Genomic DNA, 22,143 nt, shown 5'->3' with positions numbered 1-22,143 from the left:
GGTATTGATGGGGGAGATCTTAGTGTTGTCTTCAGTTCCTGGTAAGTCACTGTGAAGAAAAGAGACTCTTTTTGGAGATGCCCAGAGAAAGGACAAGGAGTAATTGGATTAACTCTTAGGGAAACTATGTTGCAGTGAGAGTGGCCAAGCACTGGAATGTGTTGAGCCATCCTCACTTGAGTAGGCTGGGAGCAGTGTCATCTTCTCAGTCTGACTCAGGCAGTGCTCATGTGAAAGCTGAACTTGACTGAGCACAGCCTCATCTGACTTAGGCTGGCTCTGCATTGAGCAGGAGGCTGGAGCAGAAACCTCCAGGATCCTTTCAGACTCAGTGATGAGATTAAACAAATGTCTTATTTCTGTGAGAGGAAAAGACTTGTTGGAATATAAACGAGCAGGGAGTCTGCCTGGGATGAGTTTTATCATCTGATTTAGCTCTAAGGAAGCACCTAAATTTTAATTCCATGCAAATACTCTAACTCCAAAGTTGACTCCTGAAGGAGGTAATGATCAGTTCTATTCCTTGGATGGGTTTTTTTGTCAATTGTTTTTCATTGTGTGAAGCTTGCTTCCCCCCTCCCAGACCAGAGGCAAGCTTTCAGAATGCCAGGAGGTTTTGAAATGCCAGAAGTGTCTGTGAACTAGAGTCAGTTTCTCCTTTAGATTGGACTACAAAAGGTTGGAACCTGAGTTTTCTATCACTGGTGGTGGGGGCAGATTTATCACTGTCCACTGAGAGATGGATGCACTTTGGTCACAGTTGTGGAAAGCAGAAGGTGGATGAAGAGCAATGGAATAGTGCAGCGTGGTATTAAAACATTCCCTGTGTTTCTGGGGAAGGGTTTGCCAACCCTGCTCAGGACAGATGTCAGTCTGCTGGCTGTGAGGTCTCCTTTGGGGATAACCCAAGGGTGAATACGTAGTTGGTCTAATGTGAACCTATAAAATCTGAGTTAAAATAGCGAGATTATCTGAACTTCTGCAGTCAGAAACAGATTGGAGGCAGTTGTGTTTGAACAAATTTGCTTTTGCTCTCTGATGTCACCCTTCAGTCTTTCCTTGCTTGTTGAATAAACAAATTGACACCTAGGCACTCCCTTTCTTTTCCTTCTTTTCCATGCAGTCTATCACTTGGGAATAATTCTCTTTTCTTTTTTTCCTGAAGGGTGGAGAATTCCTTTCCTGGAGAGGCAGGTTTTTGCTTGTCCACTCAGCTGCATGCCTAACCTTGGAGCAATGCTTTTCTGCCATCTTGCTTCAACCTTGTGCTGACTTCTCCTGCTGCATTCCCCTTTCCCTGCACCCAGGAGCTGACCTGGAGCCCATGGATCAAGCCCTGGCAGCCCATGTGGGACAGGGTTGGTTGTGCTGTCACAGAAATGGCTGGGCATGACCCTGTGTGTCTGAGCTTTGTTTGCAGTAAAACTAACTTGTTTCTCAGTAACAAACTCATTATATGCCTCTCCACATCCTCACAGTCAATTAACTCTCTGCACAGGTTGTAGTTGTTGTGCTTCAGTTTATTATGGAAGCATTATCTCCTGGAAAGTGGGGCCATATCCATCCCAGATATCCATCCCTCAGGCCCTGGGCTGAGCCCCCAGCGTGGGCAGCAGGAAGGGGATTGGGATTCTGCCCCTCTGCCCCGCTCAGGTGAGATCCCACCTGCAGAGCTGCCCCAGCCCTGGGGCCCAGCACAGGAAGGACCTGGAGCTGCTGGAGAGGCCAGAGGAGGCACCAGGATGATCAGAGGGGTGGAGCAGCTCTGCTGGGAGGAAAGGCTGGGAGAGCTGGGATTGTTCAGCCTGGACAAGGGAAGCTTTGGGGTGACCTCATTGTGGCCTTGCAGTGCCTGAAGGAGCTGCAGGAAAGATGGAGAGAGACAATTTCCAAGAGATGGAGGGACAGGACAAGGGAGAACGGCTTTCCACTGCCAGAGAGTACGTTTAGATGGGATATTGGGAAGGAATCCTTTCCTGTGAAGGTGGGGAGGCCCTGGCACAGGGTGCCCAGAGAAGCTGTGGCTGCCCCTGGATCCCTGGCAGTGTCCAAGGCCAGGTTGGATGGGGCTTGGAGCAGCCTGGGCTAGTGGAAGGTGTCCCTGCCCATGGCAGGGGTGGCACTGGATGGGCTTTAAGGTCCCTTCCAGCCCAAACCATTCTGGGATTCTGTGATACACTGAGATATTTTAGGAATTTTTCAGTAGTGATAATGAACTGGAGGGCAGAGAGGTGCATCTTACAGGGAGAGAACTGCATGTGTTGTCCTGAGACCTCCAGTCTGCCAAACTGAGCTATGCCAGCTGGAAGAGCTCCTTTCAGCTTAGGATGCTCTGTCTGGAAAAATGAGGACACTGTAATCATTTACTTCATACACATTATGGAAATGCCTGTTGAGTGTTTGATCCTATGCTTATATTTAGAACAAATTGCTCAGCTTTCTGTGCTCTGAGAAAAAGGAAATGACAATTTCCTATGTGAATGGAGAGTTAATTAACCTGATTTAATCAGTAATTGTATCAAATCATTTATGAGCTATTTGTAGCTTTCAGGCAGCTGACTCTGCAGCAGGTTTGATGCTCACAGAGGCTGTTTGCCATTGCAGGTACATGTCAACTCTGTATTCCCACCCGGATTTCCCAGCCAAGGGTCCAAAGGAGATCAACGAGGAGCTGATGAACTCCGTGAGCCACAACCCCCTGCTGCTGCTCACCCCACAGAAGGTCAAGCGCTACATCGAGGCTCTGTGGAACAAGAAGAGCTCGGGGCAGCCCGTCACCTTCACAGACATCTTCGGGATGCTCATAGGGGAAACACTCATCCACGATGTGAGTGCTCGGCTTCTGATGCTGTTAAAGCTGTCAAACTCTTCCATCATTCCCACCACTACCCTTTTTCTGGAATGACCTTAGCGACATTTAACGAAGGGTGCACATTTTGCTATAAGAAAAACAGCATTTGCTTAAAAAATTACTTGAAAGATCCCCCTGGTTTTTTGAGAAAAGGGACAACAGGAGAGCTTCACACTCTTGTATTCTATTATTGAAAATTCCTGATTGGCTGAGTCAGGCACACAGACTTCAGAGTTCAAATGAGTCAGGTGAGCAGTAGCTGGATTTGGTCTTGTGGCAAGATTGAAATGTGTTAATAGATTTGCAGATGTGTTTTATACACTTCTATCTCTCATGAGTGTACACTGATAGTGGGTTTTATTTTAAACAATTATAACACTGAAAAAGAGGCAGCACAGCTTTTAGTGGCAGATGTGCAGAATTCTGATGCTGAAGGGCTGTTAATGATTATGTGAGGTTGGTTAGAAGTCCCTGTTTACCAAGGGATGAAACAAATGCACAGATGTTTAGTTTAAATCAGAACCTGACACATCAGTGAAAAATGGCACTCAGGCTGGTGGTTATTTACAGATAACACATGTCAGTGCTATTCCATCATAATGACTTCAGCCTTTCTTTGATTGCAGGCTCCAGAATGTTTTCCAGGAGAGATGCAGGTGGTTAGCAAATAGAAAAGCCTCCTCATAGTGCATTTGGTGTTCTCAGTTACCTTGTGGCTGACTCTTCAGAAACAGCCCAGGTTGAAAAACGTTACCTAATTCTTCCTACGAGATATTTCCTTGCTTTCATCTTTCAGAGTAAGAAAAGGAAAGCACTGGCTTCGTCCAGCAGAGCTGATTGCTTTTTGGCCATGTCCCTTTGGCTTGTGGAACATAAGCATATTTCCTCTTCCTGCCTCTCACTCCTTCCTTCCTTAATTGTGCAGAAAAAAGGCATCCAGGCAGATTACTTCCTTTTACCAATTCTTCTGTTTTTCATAGAAGTAACTGAGTTTGCCTACATTTTTTCTCAAATTTCAGAGACAGGAGGAGTCTCCCAGATCTTTATACAAAATAAAAACATGTGATGTTTATTTTTTATATATCATATATATATCGGCAAGCCTTTACAGGATGTCTTTCTTTCCTTGCAGAGGATGGACACCACTCTGAGCAACATGAAAGAGAAGATCAATAATGCCCAGTGTGCTCTGCCACTGTTCACCTGTCTGCACGTCAAACCAGATGTCTCAGAGCTGATGTTTGCAGGTGTGTTCCCAATCTGTGTTGAGTCACTTGTGGCAAGGAGAGAGGTGTGTGGCTGACTAAAATCCCCTTTTTTTTAATGCACCTGAGACTAATTGCATCTGACTTCTGGGAATCTGACAGAGTGATAAGAAGTTACTCAGGGATAGGTGATCACATACTCAGATAGGAGTGCCAAGCCAAAGAGGAACCTGGTGACTCCACGAGGGAAAAGATGTTTAAATTAGTGTATCAAACAGGGAAAGGAAAATGTCCTCAGTCACCTTCTCTTTCAGAGAAGGGTGAAATCAGCAATTAGTCTTGATGATCTTAGAGGTCTTTACCAACTTTAATGATTCTGTGATTAAAATTAGACAAACAAATTAGATATAATGCCTCTTTTTTACTTCTTGCCCAGTGTAAAGTGCTGTTGGTAATACAAAAATCCGTTTTTCTTGTATTTATTCCATCGGTTTTAGTCCTCTCTGGGAACTTCAGTTGAGAGTGGGTCCAGTTGTGGAAGATGCCACACAAAGATAAGGATGTGTGCATCTATATATAGTTATATACAGAACTGAAAAGGGAAGTGCCAAGGTGGTTTCTCCAGGTTTATGTCATTGTATTTCCTGAAATAGTTATTTGGAGAAGTTGCTGTCAAAGCTTTGGTTGGAAATGAAAATGAGGTTGTGAATTAGGCTAAATATTTCATGGGAAAATGTGTCTTTAACTTTGCTACTTAGGAAACTGATAACTTTTTGTTTGAAAATAGGAGTATTTTGGATTTTAGATGAACTTCTGTTTTTCAGTAAATTTTATTTGGGTTACTATTTTAAAACCAAAAGGATCTTTAGTTAATAATGTCTTTCTCTAAGCAAGATCAGAAGCACCTGAAGGCTTTACTCTGCTCTAAAAAGAGGTATTCCTTGTGCCAGTGGATCTTGGGTTTGCCTTTTGAGGCTGACATCTCTGTCATTATAGAGGGTGCTAGATCCTGAACAGAAATATTTACATTTCCTAATTTACATTGATTTTAAGGTAGAAATTTTGTTTTCCTGAGCAGGCTTTGTGATTTGAGAAATCTCCTTCAGTGCAAATGCAAGCTGGAAGTGGACTAACACAAATTAATTCTAATTCTCAGTTCAGCTTTGCTGTCACCCTGGTTCTAAATACATATCTGCCAATTCATGTTTATACAGCCAAAAGGAGATATGCAATTCCTGGACTGGGTCTTCAAAGGAATTTCCTTCTGTTCCAGTGAATGTGAAGATTTGTGGGTGATTTATTTGGAAAAATAGGATGTTGTATTTGACTTAGCTCAGATAAGCATTACCCTGTGAAATGAAACTCCCAGCAGTTGTGATTAAATCTTTCCTTTTCAGGACAAGAGTTCACCTGCTCCACAGATCAGCAGGAATATCCTGAGGGTGGATGGCATTCCATGACATGTGGGGATTTTTCAAAGTGCTCTCTTTTGCCTTTCTTTTTCAGAATTACTTCTGATTTGTTTAGAGTCAAATCAATCCCTGCTAAAGATAGGGAAGATGAAATAGATGAATGAATGAAATGCTAAAAAGAGAAGTTATGTTTTGCTTGTTATTTGCTCCCTTTTTGAACTGAATTCTCTGATGGAAGCAGCTCCACTGGTATCAAAGTGTTTCCAAGTCAGCTAAGATCCATTTTCAAAGGCCTACATCAGTAGAATGTAAATAACTTCTGAAATTTTCTGCTCCGATCAGAAAATGCATTTGAACATTTTATTCTGAATTTTTCTTGAGCTCTCTGTTCAATAAAATGGACTTTTAAAAGATATCTTTAGCAATGTTTGAATTGATTATCAGCTGCCTCTCAGCTTTGCCTTTTGATATTGGATTTCTCCAGAAACTTTAGGTTTGGGTGGAATCCAAATAGCTCTCCTAGAATATTTCACAACTCTTGGGATATTCAGTGATTGTTGTGCCACCTCTGTCACTGCTCTCCATATTTTTGGTGGAATTGCAGTGAAGGAAAAGCAGCTTGGAGCTTAGACCCACATGTGGCAGGGAATCATGTTGAAGCAGGGGATGAAAAGCAGATGTCATTGTGTGTTCCTCATTTGTGATCTCTCCTTTTATACCTCTGGTTTTCCAACCTCATTCTTTTTACCAAAGTTTATGTTGATAAGAGAGAATGAGGATTCTTTCCCTGCTGAGATATCACTGACCTTGATTTGATATTCCTGATGGTTATTTGGCTTCCCATTTCACTAAAATGTCTTTGCTTGGAGAACGGTTTCATTCATTTCTGTGTTTTCCTCCTCTGTTTCTATTCAGGGTGAGATTTCTGACTGAGCACAATTTTGTTTCTGACTTTGCAGACTGGGTGGAATTCAGTCCATATGAGATTGGAATGGCCAAGTATGGCACTTTCATGTCTCCTGATTTGTTTGGAAGCAAGTTTTTTATGGGCACAGTGGTGAAGAAATATAACGAAAATCCCTTGCATTTCCTGATGGGTGAGTATGTGACAGGAAGAGGCTTGAAAATAAAAGCAATTTCAGTAGTTCATGGACTTCTAAATTCAGTCACAGAAAGTGTAAGACAAGAAGTGGAGCTCTCAGTCTGCTGGAAGACATTCATTTGAAAGATTTCAGAGATATGGATACACATTGTTTATTTGTTTCTTATTTCCATGGTTTTTCGTTCTGATTTGGACATCTGAGCTTATGACTTGGCCCACTCCAAACTCAGAGGTGTATTCAGAGAGCAACCAACTGCTTAAATAGTGCTTTTTAAGATATGTGGGGTTTATTTTCCTTCTGCCAAGCACCATTCATTGTGTATTTTTCCTCTTTCAGGTGTCTGGGGCAGTGCATTTTCAATATTATTTAACAGAGTCCTTGGTGTCTCCAATTCTCAGAATAAAGGGCCCACCATGGAAGAAGAATTAGGTAATTTTAGTAAATAATTCCTCTATGCAGAGCAATTACTAGCAAGATTCTCCCTCTGTGGAAGGGTGGCACCACTGGTGGTCATTTAAGAATGTGGAATTAATTACCTTTAATTGCTGGCACTGCTGGATGCTGCTGAGGTGGAGAAAGAGCATTGGGAATGTTCTTTCTTGCACTTTTGCTTCTGATCAGTCAGAGCTGCTGACAGTCACATGCATACATCCAGCTCTTTTCTGGAAGGTAATAGAATCCTCTCTCTATGTTGTTATGCTGATTGTTGGAGAGCAGAAGCTGACAAACATTTGATAGTTACTTGTGTCATCTCTTGACACTGGGCTGTGTTATTGAAGGGATTAGCAAATGCACCTAAACTCTCATCTCTGGGTTGTTAGATTGCTCCATTCTAATCACAGCCTGTTGGTATCTGATCCTTTGGAAATTGAATGGTTTTGGTTTCACTCTTGGCACACAAGTGGCAAGATGACTGTAAAGAGTTGTGGCTTGGTTTGGATGGACTTATCGAGTTTATCTGAGAATGTAGTTAATGATGAAAGGTTTTTTACACTTTTGTTTCCTATTCAGAAGGCAGCATCACAGGGGAAGATCTGACCAATAAATAAATTGTCCTAGACAGCCAGATCTTTCTGAAGAGCAAGAAGAGAAAATGTAGATTGAGATAGTTTTTAAATAATAACCTCTGTCTGCCTCTGCCTCCTAATGGATGGAATTCAGCTGTTTGATAATCTCTTACTTATGGATGAAAATGAGACCTTCAGGTTCCTATTTCTGAGGCCCCTCAGGAGTGTTAACGCCTCCTCATGGAGGATCCCTGTCAATAAATGTGATCATGGAAAAGTCTGCTTTTGAAACATAGTGAGAGGCAGAATGTTATCTGTCATCTGTGACTCATTTCACATATCATTTAAAAACTATTCTTTGAAGCGGGTACAGATGTGAAAATATTCATGTGGCTTGAACCACAGTCTGGAGCAGAGCTGGAGTTGTCCCAGTGGCACCTTGGCACCACAGTAACATTTCTGTAGGAGTTGTTGAGAGGACAGAAGCAAAACATCTAAGTTTTAATGAAGGTGAATAAAGTGTGTCAGGCATGTGGTGCAGGGAGGAGTGGGAGGTACTGCTTCAGGGTTACATTTTCTTTTCCAGCCCAAAAATTTCGGGCTAAAGCCAATACCTGCTGCTCACATTCTAATGTCCACAGCAGAGCCACTCTCTTCAGCTGTATTTTCTATTATAAAGACTGTGAGAACTTTATGACTCAGATTGTTTTGAAATTCTTAAGTGTTCTGCCAGTTAAACCCCATCAGTTTAAAGGAGTTTCTATTTCTTTCACAGAAAATATTAGGCTAAAGCACCTTGTAAGCAATGACAGCTCAGACAGTGAAGATGAATCACAGCATCCAAAAGGTAAGGAAATGCTCAGATTTCATTTCATAATTTCCTTTTTCCATCAGCTTTTGTGTGGCTCAGCAAAACAGAGAACAAGAGACCCCCAGGAGGTTCTGGGCTTGACTTCATGTCTCCTGCTCAAGCTGATCATCAGCTCTCACACATCTGGAATTCCACATACACCCAAAAATGTAGTTTGCTGGGCCAGAGCTCTCCAGAAGTCTGTTTCCAGCAAGCTGCTGAGCTCAGAAGCACCTTGGAATTGCTGCCAGTCCCCCAAACCAACACTACCCATTGTTTTCAAGGGTTTCCTGATAAAATACTTTCCTGATAATGGTTTAATGTGTTTCAGGCATTCACAGGTGTCTTCTAGCACCTTTACAAATGACATCTGATACAGGAAGTTCTTTGTGTTTGGCACTGTGTTTATAACAATGCCCAAATCCAGGTTCCCTGAAGAGGCACAACCACAAAGGGAATCTTGGGCAGTGGGAAGGAAAGATCCTACTGACAATTATCTCTAAGTACCTAAAGCACCTGGATATTTCTGGGGTGTTGGTCAGCTTTCTGTACTTCATGATATTTTGGGGACAAGAGTGATTTTCACCTGCAAAAACCTGGTTTTATTTTTAACAAGTGGAGCAAAGATGGGGATGCAGCTGTTTGTCATTTCAGGATCTACAGAAGAAAAGAAAATCCTCTATGGTGAGACAGGGAGTTATGTCACTAACTCAGCTCAGTGATTGCTTCTTCAACTCCCCTTATCGTAGGTGGTACCACGTTTTGTGTTTATGTGTGGATTTCCTGTTTAAACACTACAGCCAGCACCAAACACATTTCTCTCCTAGTTTGTAGCCATAGTGAACAACCAACAAATCTGGGATTGTAAACACTTGGAAATCCCTCTTGCTTCCATAGAGTGCTATTGGACAGGTGTTGGACTTCTTTGATGCTTGTTTTCTTGCTACTTATATAAAACTCAGTTCCTTTAAAGCCTGGGTTAAAGAGGCAAGTTTTAAAGCTGGATTTAAAGTATCAAGCTTGAGCCTGAACTATTTTCTTATCCAAAACACCCCAAAAAAAGTCAAGTTTTGACAGGTGAATGAATGCAGGGTGGTACCTGTTCAGGTCATTTTTACTGCGAGCTCCAACTGCAGACATCTAAGTCTGGATCTTTGATTGTACTCTTTAGTTAATTAAAGCCAGATATTAATTGTAGATTACAGTTTACTGTAAAGATCTTTTCAGGTATTTTAGCATTCCCATGCTATAGCATTATCCTTTATGCAAACTAACTGCTTTCCTGAGGAAAGCTGGGTTTCTAAGAGGCAGGAAAGATAGAGAAGGCTGTCAATGCACATCCAAATGAATTCATGTCTACATCAAGTATGGTTCTTACCAGCTCAGGTCTGTCCCTGAGCCCAGCAGAACTTACAGAGAAAGCCCTCAGACTAATTAAGTCTTCCTCAGGTCATCTAAGACATTCCCAGTCTGTTTTCCTAATATCCACACTATTGTGGTGCAGATTGAAGGTTTCACTGGCTGATGGATTCTCTGCGCTCCTCTGAAATGATGGCAGCAAAGCTCCATCATCCCGCCCCTGGCTTGTTGAAAGAAGTGTTTTATTTTCGTAGGTCCTTTATTTTGTAGCCCCTGAAATTCTGGCATTACACTTGCTATGTTTCAATATCACTGCTGGGTGCTTTCATTTTTGTGTGCAGGCACTGAGAGCGCTGAGGCAAAGCAGGAGAGCCAGGAGAGGCTGCAGGAGAGCAGCCAGGAGAGCTGGGTGCAGCGCATGCTGATGGCCCTGGTGGGGGACAGCGCCCTGTTCAACACGCGCGAGGGCCGCGCTGGCAAGGTGCACAACTTCATGCTGGGGCTGAACCTCAACAGCTGCTACCCCCTGTCCCCGCTGGCAGAGCTGCTCACCCAGGAGTCCCTGGAGGAGGAGGAGCCGGCAGCAGTGGCAGGTCAGTTCCCAGAACGCTGGCGTGATGTGTGTTTATTAATGAAGCCAGAGGCAGCGACTTCCCAGCGTGGTAACATCACACCAGGAGGGTCACAGCAGCACCGCTGGGGAGTGTCCAGCAACAGAGCTTGTGAGGGATCTGGGAGGATCAAAGGGCACCACACGGTGACTTCTGTCTGCTCCCTGCCCTGTCCCCTGGTACAGGCTGTGGCACAGCCACTGGATGGACAGTGGTCCTTGGTTTGGCAGAGGGGATCAAACTTCTTTTGTGTGTGGTACCCTTTGTTACATCCACTTTCTCACTCTCTTGGCCTTCTCTAAAGGGTGTCCAGGTTGTTCCTTGGCTCTTACTGATGCTAAGGTGGAAATGAAAGCATTCCTTGTTCTCCTGCAGGGCTTCCCTGTTGCAAAACCTTTGTAGCTCATCTGCTGTCTTTGTCTTTTGAAAAACCCCTGGAGGCAATTCACTTCTTCACTTGTAGGATCACAGAATCCATGAATGTTGGAAGAAACCCACAGGGATCATCCAGTCCAACCCCTGGCCCTGCACAGACACCCCAACAACCCCACCCTGTGCATCCCTGGGAGCGGTGTCCAAACGCTCCTGGAGCTCTGGCAGCCTCGGGGCCGTGCCCATTCCCTGGGGAGCCTGGGCAGTGCCCCAGCACCCTCTGGGAGAAGAACCTTTCCCTGATCTCCAGCCTGACCCTCCCCTGACACAGCTCATAGATTCTTACTTTGCTGACACCGTGTTCTTCCCATGTGGATGCACCTGACAAACCACTCCCATTCCAGGATGATAAGAATTTCAAAAAAATACGAATTTGCAAAAGAAGTTCAAAGTCTTCCCCCACTCCATGAGGGATGTGGTGTGTGGGACAGGAGCTGTGAAGAATAATTGTGTTTGATTAGGGTTTTGAAGCCTTTGCCATGGACAGTGTTCACTGCAATCTGCCCAGTGAAAGGCAATTAATTTCTTGGTGTTCTTCTGGCACTGGAAGTGTCCAAAGCCAGGCTGGACAGGGCTTAGAGCAACTTGGGCTAGTGGAAGGTGTCCCTGCCCATGGCAGGGGGTGGCACTGGGTGATCTTCCAACCCAACCCATTCCATGATTCTATGATCCATCAAGACAAGAACAACTCCACCTCTCTGAACGGGGTGTTCTTCCATGCTCTTCCTCCCAGCACAGCCCTACCAACCATCCCTTGGTGACAGCAACATTCCCCTCAGCCCTCATTTCCTATTCAGAGGAAGGAGATTGTCCCAACTGCTCATTAAGCAACAGTCATTTAAAAGCTTAAGAAGCAGCCGTGCTCTAATGTGTATTTGTGAATGCAACAAATCCCATGCAGGGCTTGAAGAGTAATTTCCATCTGGACTCCGCTTTCTAAATATTTCTGTCATCTCAGAGGTGTTTACAACTGGGTAGTCTTAATATTTATAGTACTTGGAAAAGAGGCAGGAAAGTGGGTAGGAAATTTATGGTTGGAAAAAATGACAGTTGATGAGAATTTTGCATAATTAAGGCACGTGGATAGTCTTCAGAATCAACTATCAGCTTCCTGGGATTTGATTTCAGTGGAAATAAAATGCTGGTTTGACGGAACTCTACACCTCTGACACAATTACTTTGGAGTGCCTGAAACTTCTTTGGGTTAAAATGGGAAAAGTTTGGCATGACTGCAGTTTTTTGCTGTTACCTGAAGCCCACACTCATAAACTTGCAGTAACAACTCAGATCTGACAGCTGCAAGTGGTTGCAATATTATAGTCAAGAATAGTTAAAAACCCCTTGAAATGTCAGCAGTTAATATAAAATGTGATCATTCAGTAGTGTGATGAGTGTAAACACATTTTAATGCTGTGAATTTTCCTAATATATGGAGGAGCCCAGAGGTGCAGACAGAAGGGAGACTTTGGTGTAAAATTTAAATCCTTAGATTATCATGGCACTGGATGCATTTAAGCTGTGCATATTTATTCCTAGCACTGGCAGTTTACCTGTCAGCTTGAGTGCACAGAGAAGTCTGTATTGCTTTAAGACTTACTCTCCTTTATTGCCAGACACTCCAAAGGAGAAATAAGTGAATAAAAAAGGATATCAATAATACTTCCATCTCCAGTTGTCCCAAGCCCTCTGCAGAGGATGAACTGTGGCTGACCTAAGGCAGTCTTACAGTCATTACTGAGGATTGAATTTAGGGTCTGCAGTGCCTGCAGCAGAGATCCCAGCTGCTTGGTCTGGAAATAAAACCCTTGGCTTTGCTTTTCCACAGACTCTATTTGTGGAAATAATGCTGAGCATTTTCTTATTTCATCAGGAATGATTTCATTGTGAACTCAGAGTTGTTCTGTTTCTTTTCTGATGTTACAACACACCAGAATGACTTGAGAAAATGCCAACTGCATAACAATGGGGGAAAATAACCCCTAATCTCTGCTTCCTTACTTCAGTATTTATGGAAACTGTTGCAGTAGATGGACGTCAGTAGCAAATGCCCTTCTCATCTCCCCTCCTTCCACTGGAGCTGCCATCTGTGGCAGATTTGGTCTCTAGGACATGCCCTCTTTGTGATTTCCAAACAAATACCAGTCTGTGTATCCCATTGCTGGGAAGCTGAGAGGGCTGGGCTGGCTGAACATGGAGCTGGCCTGGTAAACACAGACCCACAGAGTTGTTAAGGCTGGAAAAGACCTTTAAGATCATCAAGTCTAACCATCAACCCAGCACCACCACTAAACCCTGTCCTCAAGTGCCACATCCTCACATTTTGTCCCAATTTGCTGTTTGATGGACTGGAAGGTGCTGGTAATAGGGATGCATCTTTCCAAAAAGGCTGAAAATTCATGTGAACCCATTTATATGGTTGTTATAAATTTATTGACCACACTAAGATGTTTTCTGCTTTAAAATATAATAAGATTATTTTGATGAATTTGGTTTTAGAGTCACGAGGGCTGTAAGCAATAGGATCAGTCTCGTTCCTCAGTGTTGGGAGGGAGTTTGTGTGGCAGAAATACACTCCCATCACAAACACTGTTATAGCTGATGCTGTCCTTGGTTAAAGGATCTTTCAAATTCTATTTTTGTAACATAAGAAAAGATGAAACTTGAACAAAAATATTTTTGCAATTCTTTAGAGGTTCTAGTGAGAACAAGGGTTACATTATATTTGACATGTTATCTTTAAACAAGAAGGGGAAAACCAAATTGGTCTACTTGTGCTAAAGGGAACTGTAGTCAGTGTGGGTTTTTTACCAGTTTTTTTAAATTGTGATGAATTTCATAAATACCAATATATTTTCACTGATTTATGCTAATTCATGATTATGAAATATATCTGGTTCTAAAATAGGTTTATAAACACACTTAGCCCTTTAGCAATAGGCAATGATTTAAAAGTGTTCTCTCCTTTAGAAATCAAAGCAAATAGTGGGAAAATAGTGCCTCATTACTTAGAAAAGGGTCCTCTAATAAATAACAACAGAAATAAAAAGTGAAATCATCTGTTTTAAGATTTTGTTTGGTGCTCACAACGTGCTGCTTCTGAAATGACAGGGACAAGAGTTAGAATTATTTTTGATGGATTTTCTTTGCTTCAAAAATACTCTTTTTTTTTCAGATTACTACCATTGTCAATAAGTAGATGCCAGGAAATTCAATGATAGCAGGAATAATTATTTCTCTATCCAGCATTCCTTACATTACACTGCCCTCTACAGATATGAGCATTAGATTATTGTTAAAAAGCAAAACCACGCACTGGAAATATTTGTAAGGTCTAGAACAAGAAAAGATTGTCAGGGGAAAAGTTTTAAGTACAGCAAGGATAGTTTAGTAGTGTCCAGAGACCTGGATAAGTGTGAAGACACCCAGGAGAAATGGATTGGTTTTTCCTGAGCTGCACCTGAGGGAATGTTGGGGTTAGAGAGAAACATCATCAGGTTGGGCTTAGAGAGAAAACTGGTGGGACCACACTGGGACAGCACCAGCAGTGAGTGGCTGACAGGGAATTCTGTCCAGTGCCTAAATTATGGATATGGGTCACTATTTCTCTTTGTTCCTAGTGGAGTGGTGAGTGTGAGGTCGTCAGGTCTGGTGCAGATTGGAAAACAAGACCTGATGGTCCCAAATTAATGAGCAGAAGTAGACACAGACAAGTGTCACAGGAGGGCAGATCCACATCAAGGCTTTTTGGGCAAGTTTGGGAGAGCTGGGAAGGACTGGGAGAGTGGGGTTGGGAGGGAACCTGGGGGAATAGGTTTGGGCAGGGGTTGTAGGACACTGAAGGGATTACAGAATATTGGAAGATCTCTGGGGATCACCAAGTTCAGCCCTCTGCCCAGAGCAGGTGACACATCCAGGGGGTTTGGGATGGCTCCAGAGAGGGAGGCTCCAGGCCCTCCCTGGGCAGCTGTTCCAGGGCTCTGCACCCTCCAAGGAACACAAGTTCTTCCTCGTGTTGAGGTGGAACTTGTTGTGTTTTAGTTTATGGCCATTGCTCCTCATCCTGTCTCTGGCACCACTGAGCAGTCTGGGACCATCCTCTGACACCCCCAGCTGTCTCTTAACATCCCATAAACTTTTTCCTTTGTGCATGGATTGTTTGGGATGATGGAGTGAAAGTGGGAGGGCTGGGATCAAACCTGGGCTTTTGTCCCCTTTGGTTTTGCCTGAAGACCTCTGGGTCTGCCTTGTGCACTTGGCCTCCTGAGGGCTCTTCCAGATCTGGCTTTTCACCTCATTCTCCAGTTTTTAAGAGTTTTAGTTACACTTGAGTTCATGGTGTGTTTAACTGGGATACACTATGCAGTTCAAATTGCATGCTCTCTCCAGAACCTAGGGAGACACTGAAAAGCCCTTCAGAACCTCAGTTCTTAACTCAGCTGTCCCTGCTTGGCTCAGTTTTCCCATGTTCCTTGCAGATCCTGATGAGTTTGAGAGGATCTATGAGCCCCTGGATGTGAAGAGCAAGAAGATCCATATCGTGGACAGTGGGCTGACCTTTAACCTGCCCTACCCGCTCATCCTAAGGCCCCAGAGAGGTGTGGATCTCATCATCTCCTTTGATTTCTCAGCCAGGCCAAGTGATTCCAGCCCTCCTTTCAAAGTAAGTGACACAGGCCCTTCTCTTCCTGGGTTCAGGAGTTTAAGGTGACTCAGTTCTATTCCACATGGTCCTAGAAGGCCTTGGTGCTGTTGTATCTACAGCTTTGGAATATTTCTTTCGACGTCAAGGCAGAATATTCCCCTGTGCCTCAGTTCCTGTTTACATGCCTTCCATGAGGCAACTGGCACAGAGAGGGATAATGAAATTCCTTTGAAGTAGGAGGTCAGTTGTTTTTATGGAAGTTCTGCTTTGGCACTGATTGCAGAGTTTTATTTTCTGTCAGAATTAAACAATTAAGTCATTTTCCCTGCCGTACTCTCCCTCTGCCCAGCTGCTCTTCTTTGTGTGCTGTGATGTAAATGGATGGTTTCATGTCATCATCTTGCAGAAATGCATCATCTCAGGATTGCTAAATAAATAACCTTTTGGAAGCAGGGCTAACTTTTCATTTACATCTCACCAGGATAATCCCAGCACTGGTTTAAATGGGACTCAAATCCATCCAGGCCAGAGCAAAACAGCAACAGGAAAACAGGGATTAAGTGTTTTCCGCAGCAGGTGTGGAAAGCACAGCTGTCAGTCTGTACATCCTGCACATCCATACAGCTCCAGCTGATCCCAAAGCCTTTACACGGATCATTTTGGTAACTGCTACCAAAAAGTAGTGCTTCAGAGACTATTGTGAGGTTCTTTGTGCTGTGGTTTAGTGGGCATGGTGGGATTTGGTCAATCTGTGTGATTTTGGAGGTTTTTTCCAACATTAATGATTCTACCATCCTCAAGAAAGAGGCATTATTTATTTCAAACCCAAATGAATTTTTAAAATAATTTTTAAAAGAATTCAGAAAGCATTCCTGTTTGAGAAACAGCTGGCATTCCTTGTTGCTTTACAGACAAGTTTCAGTTAGAACAGAGAATACTTCTCCTTCAGCTGCTATGGAGTGACAAAACCCCCAAACAACATTAGAATATAACAGCAGTAGCAAAATGAGCTTGAGACCAGTGCTGCCAACTGCAAAGACAAATTTCAGGAGAATATAAAGGAGACATTCCTGTAACCTGTAGGTCTTTTGGGGCTACTGGGGAGAATAGAGCACTGAGGAGACTTCCTAGTGCTTGAGATCTTTTGTTTTTCCTTAAATTGCTGAATCCCAGAGTCTGTTTCTTCCTTTTAATATTGTATTTGCATAAGAATATAGCTCCTTTTTTTGTCGTGAATGTTTGCCCCAGCAGCTAAATTTGCTGACAAAGCACTGCCGTTGCCTCTGAAACATCCTTTTCCTCCCTTTCTTAACATTCCACATGTGGCGTCCGTGCGAAAGGCTGTGTATGGTCACCCCTGCTACTCTTAGCATTGTGTCTTTGTCAGCTGCAATTTTCTGGGTTGTTTCAGGGAACATGGAGAGGTTAATTACCACTCAAGTGGCATGCTGAAGGTTTTCCTCTATACTGTCATTTTCAAAAGGCAAAAAATCCCTTGACACAATAAAAAATGGTGGGAAAATTAGATGGTGCCTCAGGTTTTCCAGAAGGCTCTGTTGAAGGGAATGGTCCATTGTTTCTGAGGCACAAATAGGTGTGTGCTGAGGCAGACATTGGTGTGTTCCTGAGGTAGAAGACAGGAACAGGAACCAGTTCTGTCCCATTGGTGCATTACAAAGAGCAAATGGCACTTCAGGAGTGGGCTTGTATCTATGGTAGCACTCTAATACTTTACTCCCGTGGGGAAATCAGCCATCTGAACTCAATGACTCGAGCCTTGGTTTATCACTTTACACCCACTATCTCTTAATCTCTTGCGTATCCAAAACAGCCGCCCAAGGAAGGGTCCTATTTCATTGAAAACCAAGATTAAAGATGTTGACCTTCCCTCTCCTCCCTCTCACACACCCTCATTACATGCTTTTGAGTCATTATTTACAAATTATCTTGTTTACTGAGTTGTCATGAGGGAAAAGAAGCCTGTTTTCCAGATTTCTTCACTCGGTGTGCTTTGAGAGGCTGCTGTGTGCAGGGATCGACTCTGAGTACAACAATGCATGGCCCGGTGTTTAGGAACTCTCATGGTTTCCACAGCACTGGTACTCCTTTGCAAAGTAAAATTATGGATGGCTTTTCCCTCACTGTCAGCTCTGTAAATTCACCCCCAGGTTTCTGGGGCAGATCAGATTCCTTCCTGTGACTCATGGCAGGTGGTGGAGCATGGGCAGGGTGAGTGAGGTGCTCAGTTTGTCCTGCTGGGTCATCCGTGCTGAGATGGGCTTGATTAGTCCTGGGAACCACAGGGTGGTTTGGGCTGGAAGGGACATTAACCTCATCCCACCCCTGCCATGGGCAGAGACACCTTCCACTAGCCAAGGTTGCTCCAAGTCCCATCCATCCTGGCCTTGGACACTTCCAGGGATCCAGGGGCAGCCACAGCTTCTCTGGGCACCCTGTGCCAGGGCCTCCCCACCCTCACAGAGAAGGATTTCTTCCCAACAGCCCATCTAACCCTGCCCTCTGGCAGTGGGAACTGGCAGTGTCACTCCATCCCTTGTAAATTGTCTCTCTCCATCTTTCCCTGTCAGCTCCTTCAGGCACTGCAAGGCCACAATTAGATCACCCCAAAGCTTCTCTTCTCCAGGCTGAACAATCCCAACTCTCCTAGTCTTTCCTCACAGCAGAGCTGCTCCATCCCTCTGATCATCTTGGTGCCTCCTCTGGACTCCTTCCATGTCCTTCCTGTGTTGGAGATTTAAAAATTTATGGGTTGCTTTAACCACCCCACATGATCCCTGTCTCTGCAAACCTCACTTTGCAGTGGAGGCTTTTATGCACCTGAGTCTTTCTCCTCTTTCCAGGAAATCCTGCTGGCTGAAAAATGGGCCAAAATGAACAAGCTTCCTTTCCCCAAGATAGACCCCAACGTGTTTGACCGGGAGGGCATGAAGGAGTGCTATGTGTTCAAACCAAAGGACACCTCCTCAGAGAAGGACTGTCCAACCATCATCCACTTTGTGCTGGCCAACATCGACTTCAGGAAGTACAAAGCTCCAGGTGAGCTCACAATTCCTGATGCTGAATCCACCTGTTCCTTTGGAATCACTTTGTGGTTATGCACTAAGAATGTTTTGTCTCTGAAACAACTCTTGAACTCTATCTGCCATCCTTAGGGAATTCGAAGGAGCCGTTAAAAATAAGGTAATAAATCCTCAGGCCTAATGTTTAGATGGAATTTTTGTATTTGTCCTGTGCAGGCGTTCCCAGAGAAACACAGGAAGAGAAGGATTTTGCAGACTTTGATATTTTTGATGATCCAGATACACCTTTCTCCACCTTCAACTTCCAGTATCCCAACGAGGCTTTCAAGAGGCTCCATGACCTCATGGAGTTCAACACCCTCAAAAACATGGATGTAAGTATGGGGGTTGAAGGGGCTGGACTGTTAAAGGGGGAAGTGGGTGATGTGAGTAAAGCCCTAAATCTGCCCTACAGAAGGTGCAGGGCTTTGCCTCAGTGTTTGATTTTCTCATTCGGTTCTTGCCTTGGTTTTGCCATTTTACCATCACAAGCCATTCAGGGTAACTGAGCAAAGGGGGCTGTGGCGGATATAAACATGATGTGCAGGATTTTATACTCGGTTTTTTTTGTGTAATTGGACAAAAAGGACACTGGAAATTTTCTCTGAAGGAAATTTCTTTATCAGCTAACTCAGTAATAATTATTTGTAATTGATAGTTGGCATAGCATGACATCATGATCCCAACATCTGACAAGTGTAATGATCATCCCAGATAAAGATATGGGGGTTTTAATCAATATAATGAAGAAAACTTGTTACATCAGCACAAAGGAAATAAAAGTGAAGATTTAATCTTTCTCAATATAGTAATTACTTTCTACATCCTTGAAATACGGATTTTCTCAATGTTTGGATTTACCCTTCTCAGTTTCACTGAGGCTGTTTAAATACTGTATATTTTTGTGTGACTTCTTTGGTGTTGGTGGCCTCCCTCATATTTTTACTAACCACATTAAAATCAGTGTTTTAAACACTCAAGAAATACTATTTGTAATAAAACTCATTGATCCCTTTGTTCAGTGATGGAGCAGGGCTAAAAGTGGGAACAGCAGCTTTTAACAACAGAAGGGGCTGTTTGTGTCTGTTTCAAAGTGGTTCAGATGTGAGTTTTCCTGCTGGCTGTGTTGTTCCCTGCAGGTGATCAGGGAGGCGATGATGGAGAGCATCGAGTACAGGAAGCAGAACCCCTCACGCTGCTCCGTGTCCCTCAGCAGTGTGGAGGCCAGGAGGTTCTTCAACAAGAGCAACCTCAACAACAACCACACGTAGAGGCTGTGCCCTCCCAGAAACTGCTCCTGCCTTTGGAACTGGAGTCAAAAGGACCTCAGTGGAGCATCCCTGCTCCTCACAGGGCTGTGCAACACTCCGGAACACGTCTTCTTGTGAGCGTTCACGTTCCAATAGCATTTTGTACTGCTTTTTTAAAAACTAAAAACATTTCAGTAGGCTGAGGTCCTCATTTTTAAAACTCTGGAATTAGTTGGAGATCATTGGGTTCAGTGTCTTTTTGTTTTCTTATAAAATTGTAAACACTGGTTTCCTTTGGGGGGTAATTGATTTTTAATTGATGTAAATTGGGCATGGCTTGAAGGGTATGATGGAATTAGAAAAAAGAAATTGAAATCCACTTTACTGCTGTTTGAGAACGCCTGTACCACTCAGCAAAAAACTAAACCTCTGATATCTTCTTTTTCTTATTTAATCCTCAAAGTTACATTGCTTGAAATCTTGACCTACTGGCAACCATGTATTAAATTATTTGTCAGTTTGTGTACTTCTGATCAGAATGTTTCTTCATAAATTGACAGTGATTTTGCATTTGAGCATGATTAAAACAACACATTTCTGCAAAGGAACAGTGGCAACGTTTACTGGGGATTGGTAAAACGTGCCCAGGTGAGAATGTGAAGCCTTAAGGGCTATTTTAAAAATATATTCTTAGTACTTCGAATAATGAAAGACTGTGCATAGACAGAGATTATTTTACTGCCATCTCAACCAGTATTGCTGTAACTCTGCAAACACACAGAAAATGCAGCTGCACCTCTGAAAACTTTAATTGCTAAAATCAGTAAATCCCTGGGAAGGGAAATAATTACAATGCATTTCTTTTAACAGCCACTGCACCAAAGAATGATGGAATGCTTGGGGGTGGAAGGGACCTTAAAGTTGATCTCATTCCCTCCCACTAGCCCAGGTTGGTCCAAGTCTACATGCAAAGTTCTCTGGTTAAATAACATTTCCTTTATTGATCAATAGGTTTTATTTCTGTTTGAGTTAGTGCATGTTTAAAATCAAGAGAGAAAATAAAAGTAACTTATCTTAGTGCTGGATAATTTAAACATTTTCCATTAATTCTGGAATACAGAAAGGAACTGGTACCATTATATTATTGTAATATTTTCTTTTAAATGTTGTATTTCCTTCCAGTAATGTAATATTTGTATTTTTTATTTTATAATATGTACCTACTCTGTTTCATGGAAGAGTTTTATCATGCTTTATACAGTTTATATTATCAGTGTTACCAGATGATAAAAAATAAAACTATATTTGGCAGCTGCTGTTTTCAGACAGTTTTATTTTGATAATTTATGGGCCATTTTCAGGTTTTTTGTGAAGGGATGTGGCGCAGCTGGATGGTGTGAGGCAGCTCACAAGACTGACAGTGCACAGGATGGGTCTTTGCTGCCTTTAATCTTGGATTCCTTATAAAGCAGGGAAGTTCCTTAGACATTACTAAAAGTAATGTGGAAGGAGAATAATAATGCAGGGAGAACGCTCTTCTGACACAGTGTGACACCAGCCACAGAGAGTTTTCCCATACCTTGAAATGTAATCCTTTGTTTCTCATTTTCCCCTCCCTTTAATCCTGGTTATTCTGCTTTGTGTGCACAGTACTTTTTTCCAACCGAGCGTGTGATCCCTAGGAGGCAGAAAAAGGTGGATTTAGAGAATGAATTGTTTCGGACTTCAAACATTACTGTAGGGGCAGCACATGGGAGATCCTTCATGCCTGAAGGACATGGAAGTGCCACCCTGCAGGTCTGGTGGTGAGGCTTTAGGGGTGAGCTCAATTCCTGGAAACCAGCTCTGGTGGCCTCTGGAGAACAGCTCTGGTGGGCTCTGGGATACCCAGCACCACGCCTGGCCCTGAGCTTCTCTTCCCTGGGACCTTGGGACAGGCTCCAGTGCCGGGATGGGCTCTGGAAATCTCTGCCCACCTTTTCCTTTACCAGCAGAAGTGAATGCTCAGACTAAATCCCAGGGACCCGGGAAGCACTGGAGCTCTGGAGCACACACACCCTCGGTGTGTTTGTGTTGGTGAGAAGAAAATCCCTTTGTCAGGGAATGGGGCTGCAGCCAATGCCCTTACCCATCCCCCTGGGCATTTTTGTCTGTGGGATGAAACCTGAGCACTCAGTGTGATCGGTCACCTGCAGAGCTGTTCCGACAGAGCACACAGAGCTGCTTTTCCAGGAGAGCCGCTTGTGCACGGGAGTGGATGTGCGCTCGAATGCCAGAGCCAGTTGTGCAACCGCTTGTGTTGACATAACAGGGTTTGCTTTGGTGCTCGCTGGAAGCAAAG

The 22,143-nt window shown here is 43.5% G+C and overlaps 1 protein-coding gene across 7 annotated transcripts in view; it reads left to right on the top strand.

Moving 5' to 3' along the window:
* The window catches only part of PLA2G4A (phospholipase A2 group IVA), a 70,235-nt gene extending 49,117 nt beyond the window's left edge, over positions 1–21,118 (top strand). For all 7 annotated transcript variants that reach the window (XM_032118023.1, XM_032118021.1, XM_032118022.1 and 4 more), the window contains 10 exons: positions 2,605–2,827; positions 3,984–4,098; positions 6,428–6,565; positions 6,908–7,000; positions 8,354–8,425; positions 10,129–10,380; positions 15,306–15,490; positions 18,334–18,529; positions 18,730–18,887; positions 19,692–21,118. In XM_032118023.1, coding sequence (XP_031973914.1) covers positions 2,605–2,827; positions 3,984–4,098; positions 6,428–6,565; positions 6,908–7,000; positions 8,354–8,425; positions 10,129–10,380; positions 15,306–15,490; positions 18,334–18,529; positions 18,730–18,887; positions 19,692–19,823 — 1,564 coding nt within the window. In that variant the 3' untranslated portion in view covers positions 19,824–21,118. The remainder of the gene's footprint in view (positions 1–2,604; positions 2,828–3,983; positions 4,099–6,427; positions 6,566–6,907; positions 7,001–8,353; positions 8,426–10,128; positions 10,381–15,305; positions 15,491–18,333; positions 18,530–18,729; positions 18,888–19,691) is intronic.
* Positions 21,119–22,143: the final 1,025 nt, after the last annotated feature.

The sequence above is a fragment of the Corvus moneduloides genome, chromosome 9 (assembly GCF_009650955.1).
Source record: "Corvus moneduloides isolate bCorMon1 chromosome 9, bCorMon1.pri, whole genome shotgun sequence".
NCBI lineage: Eukaryota > Metazoa > Chordata > Aves > Passeriformes > Corvidae > Corvus > Corvus moneduloides.
Note: the sequence above shows the minus strand (reverse complement) of the source record. Positions and strands in the feature narration are given on the sequence as shown.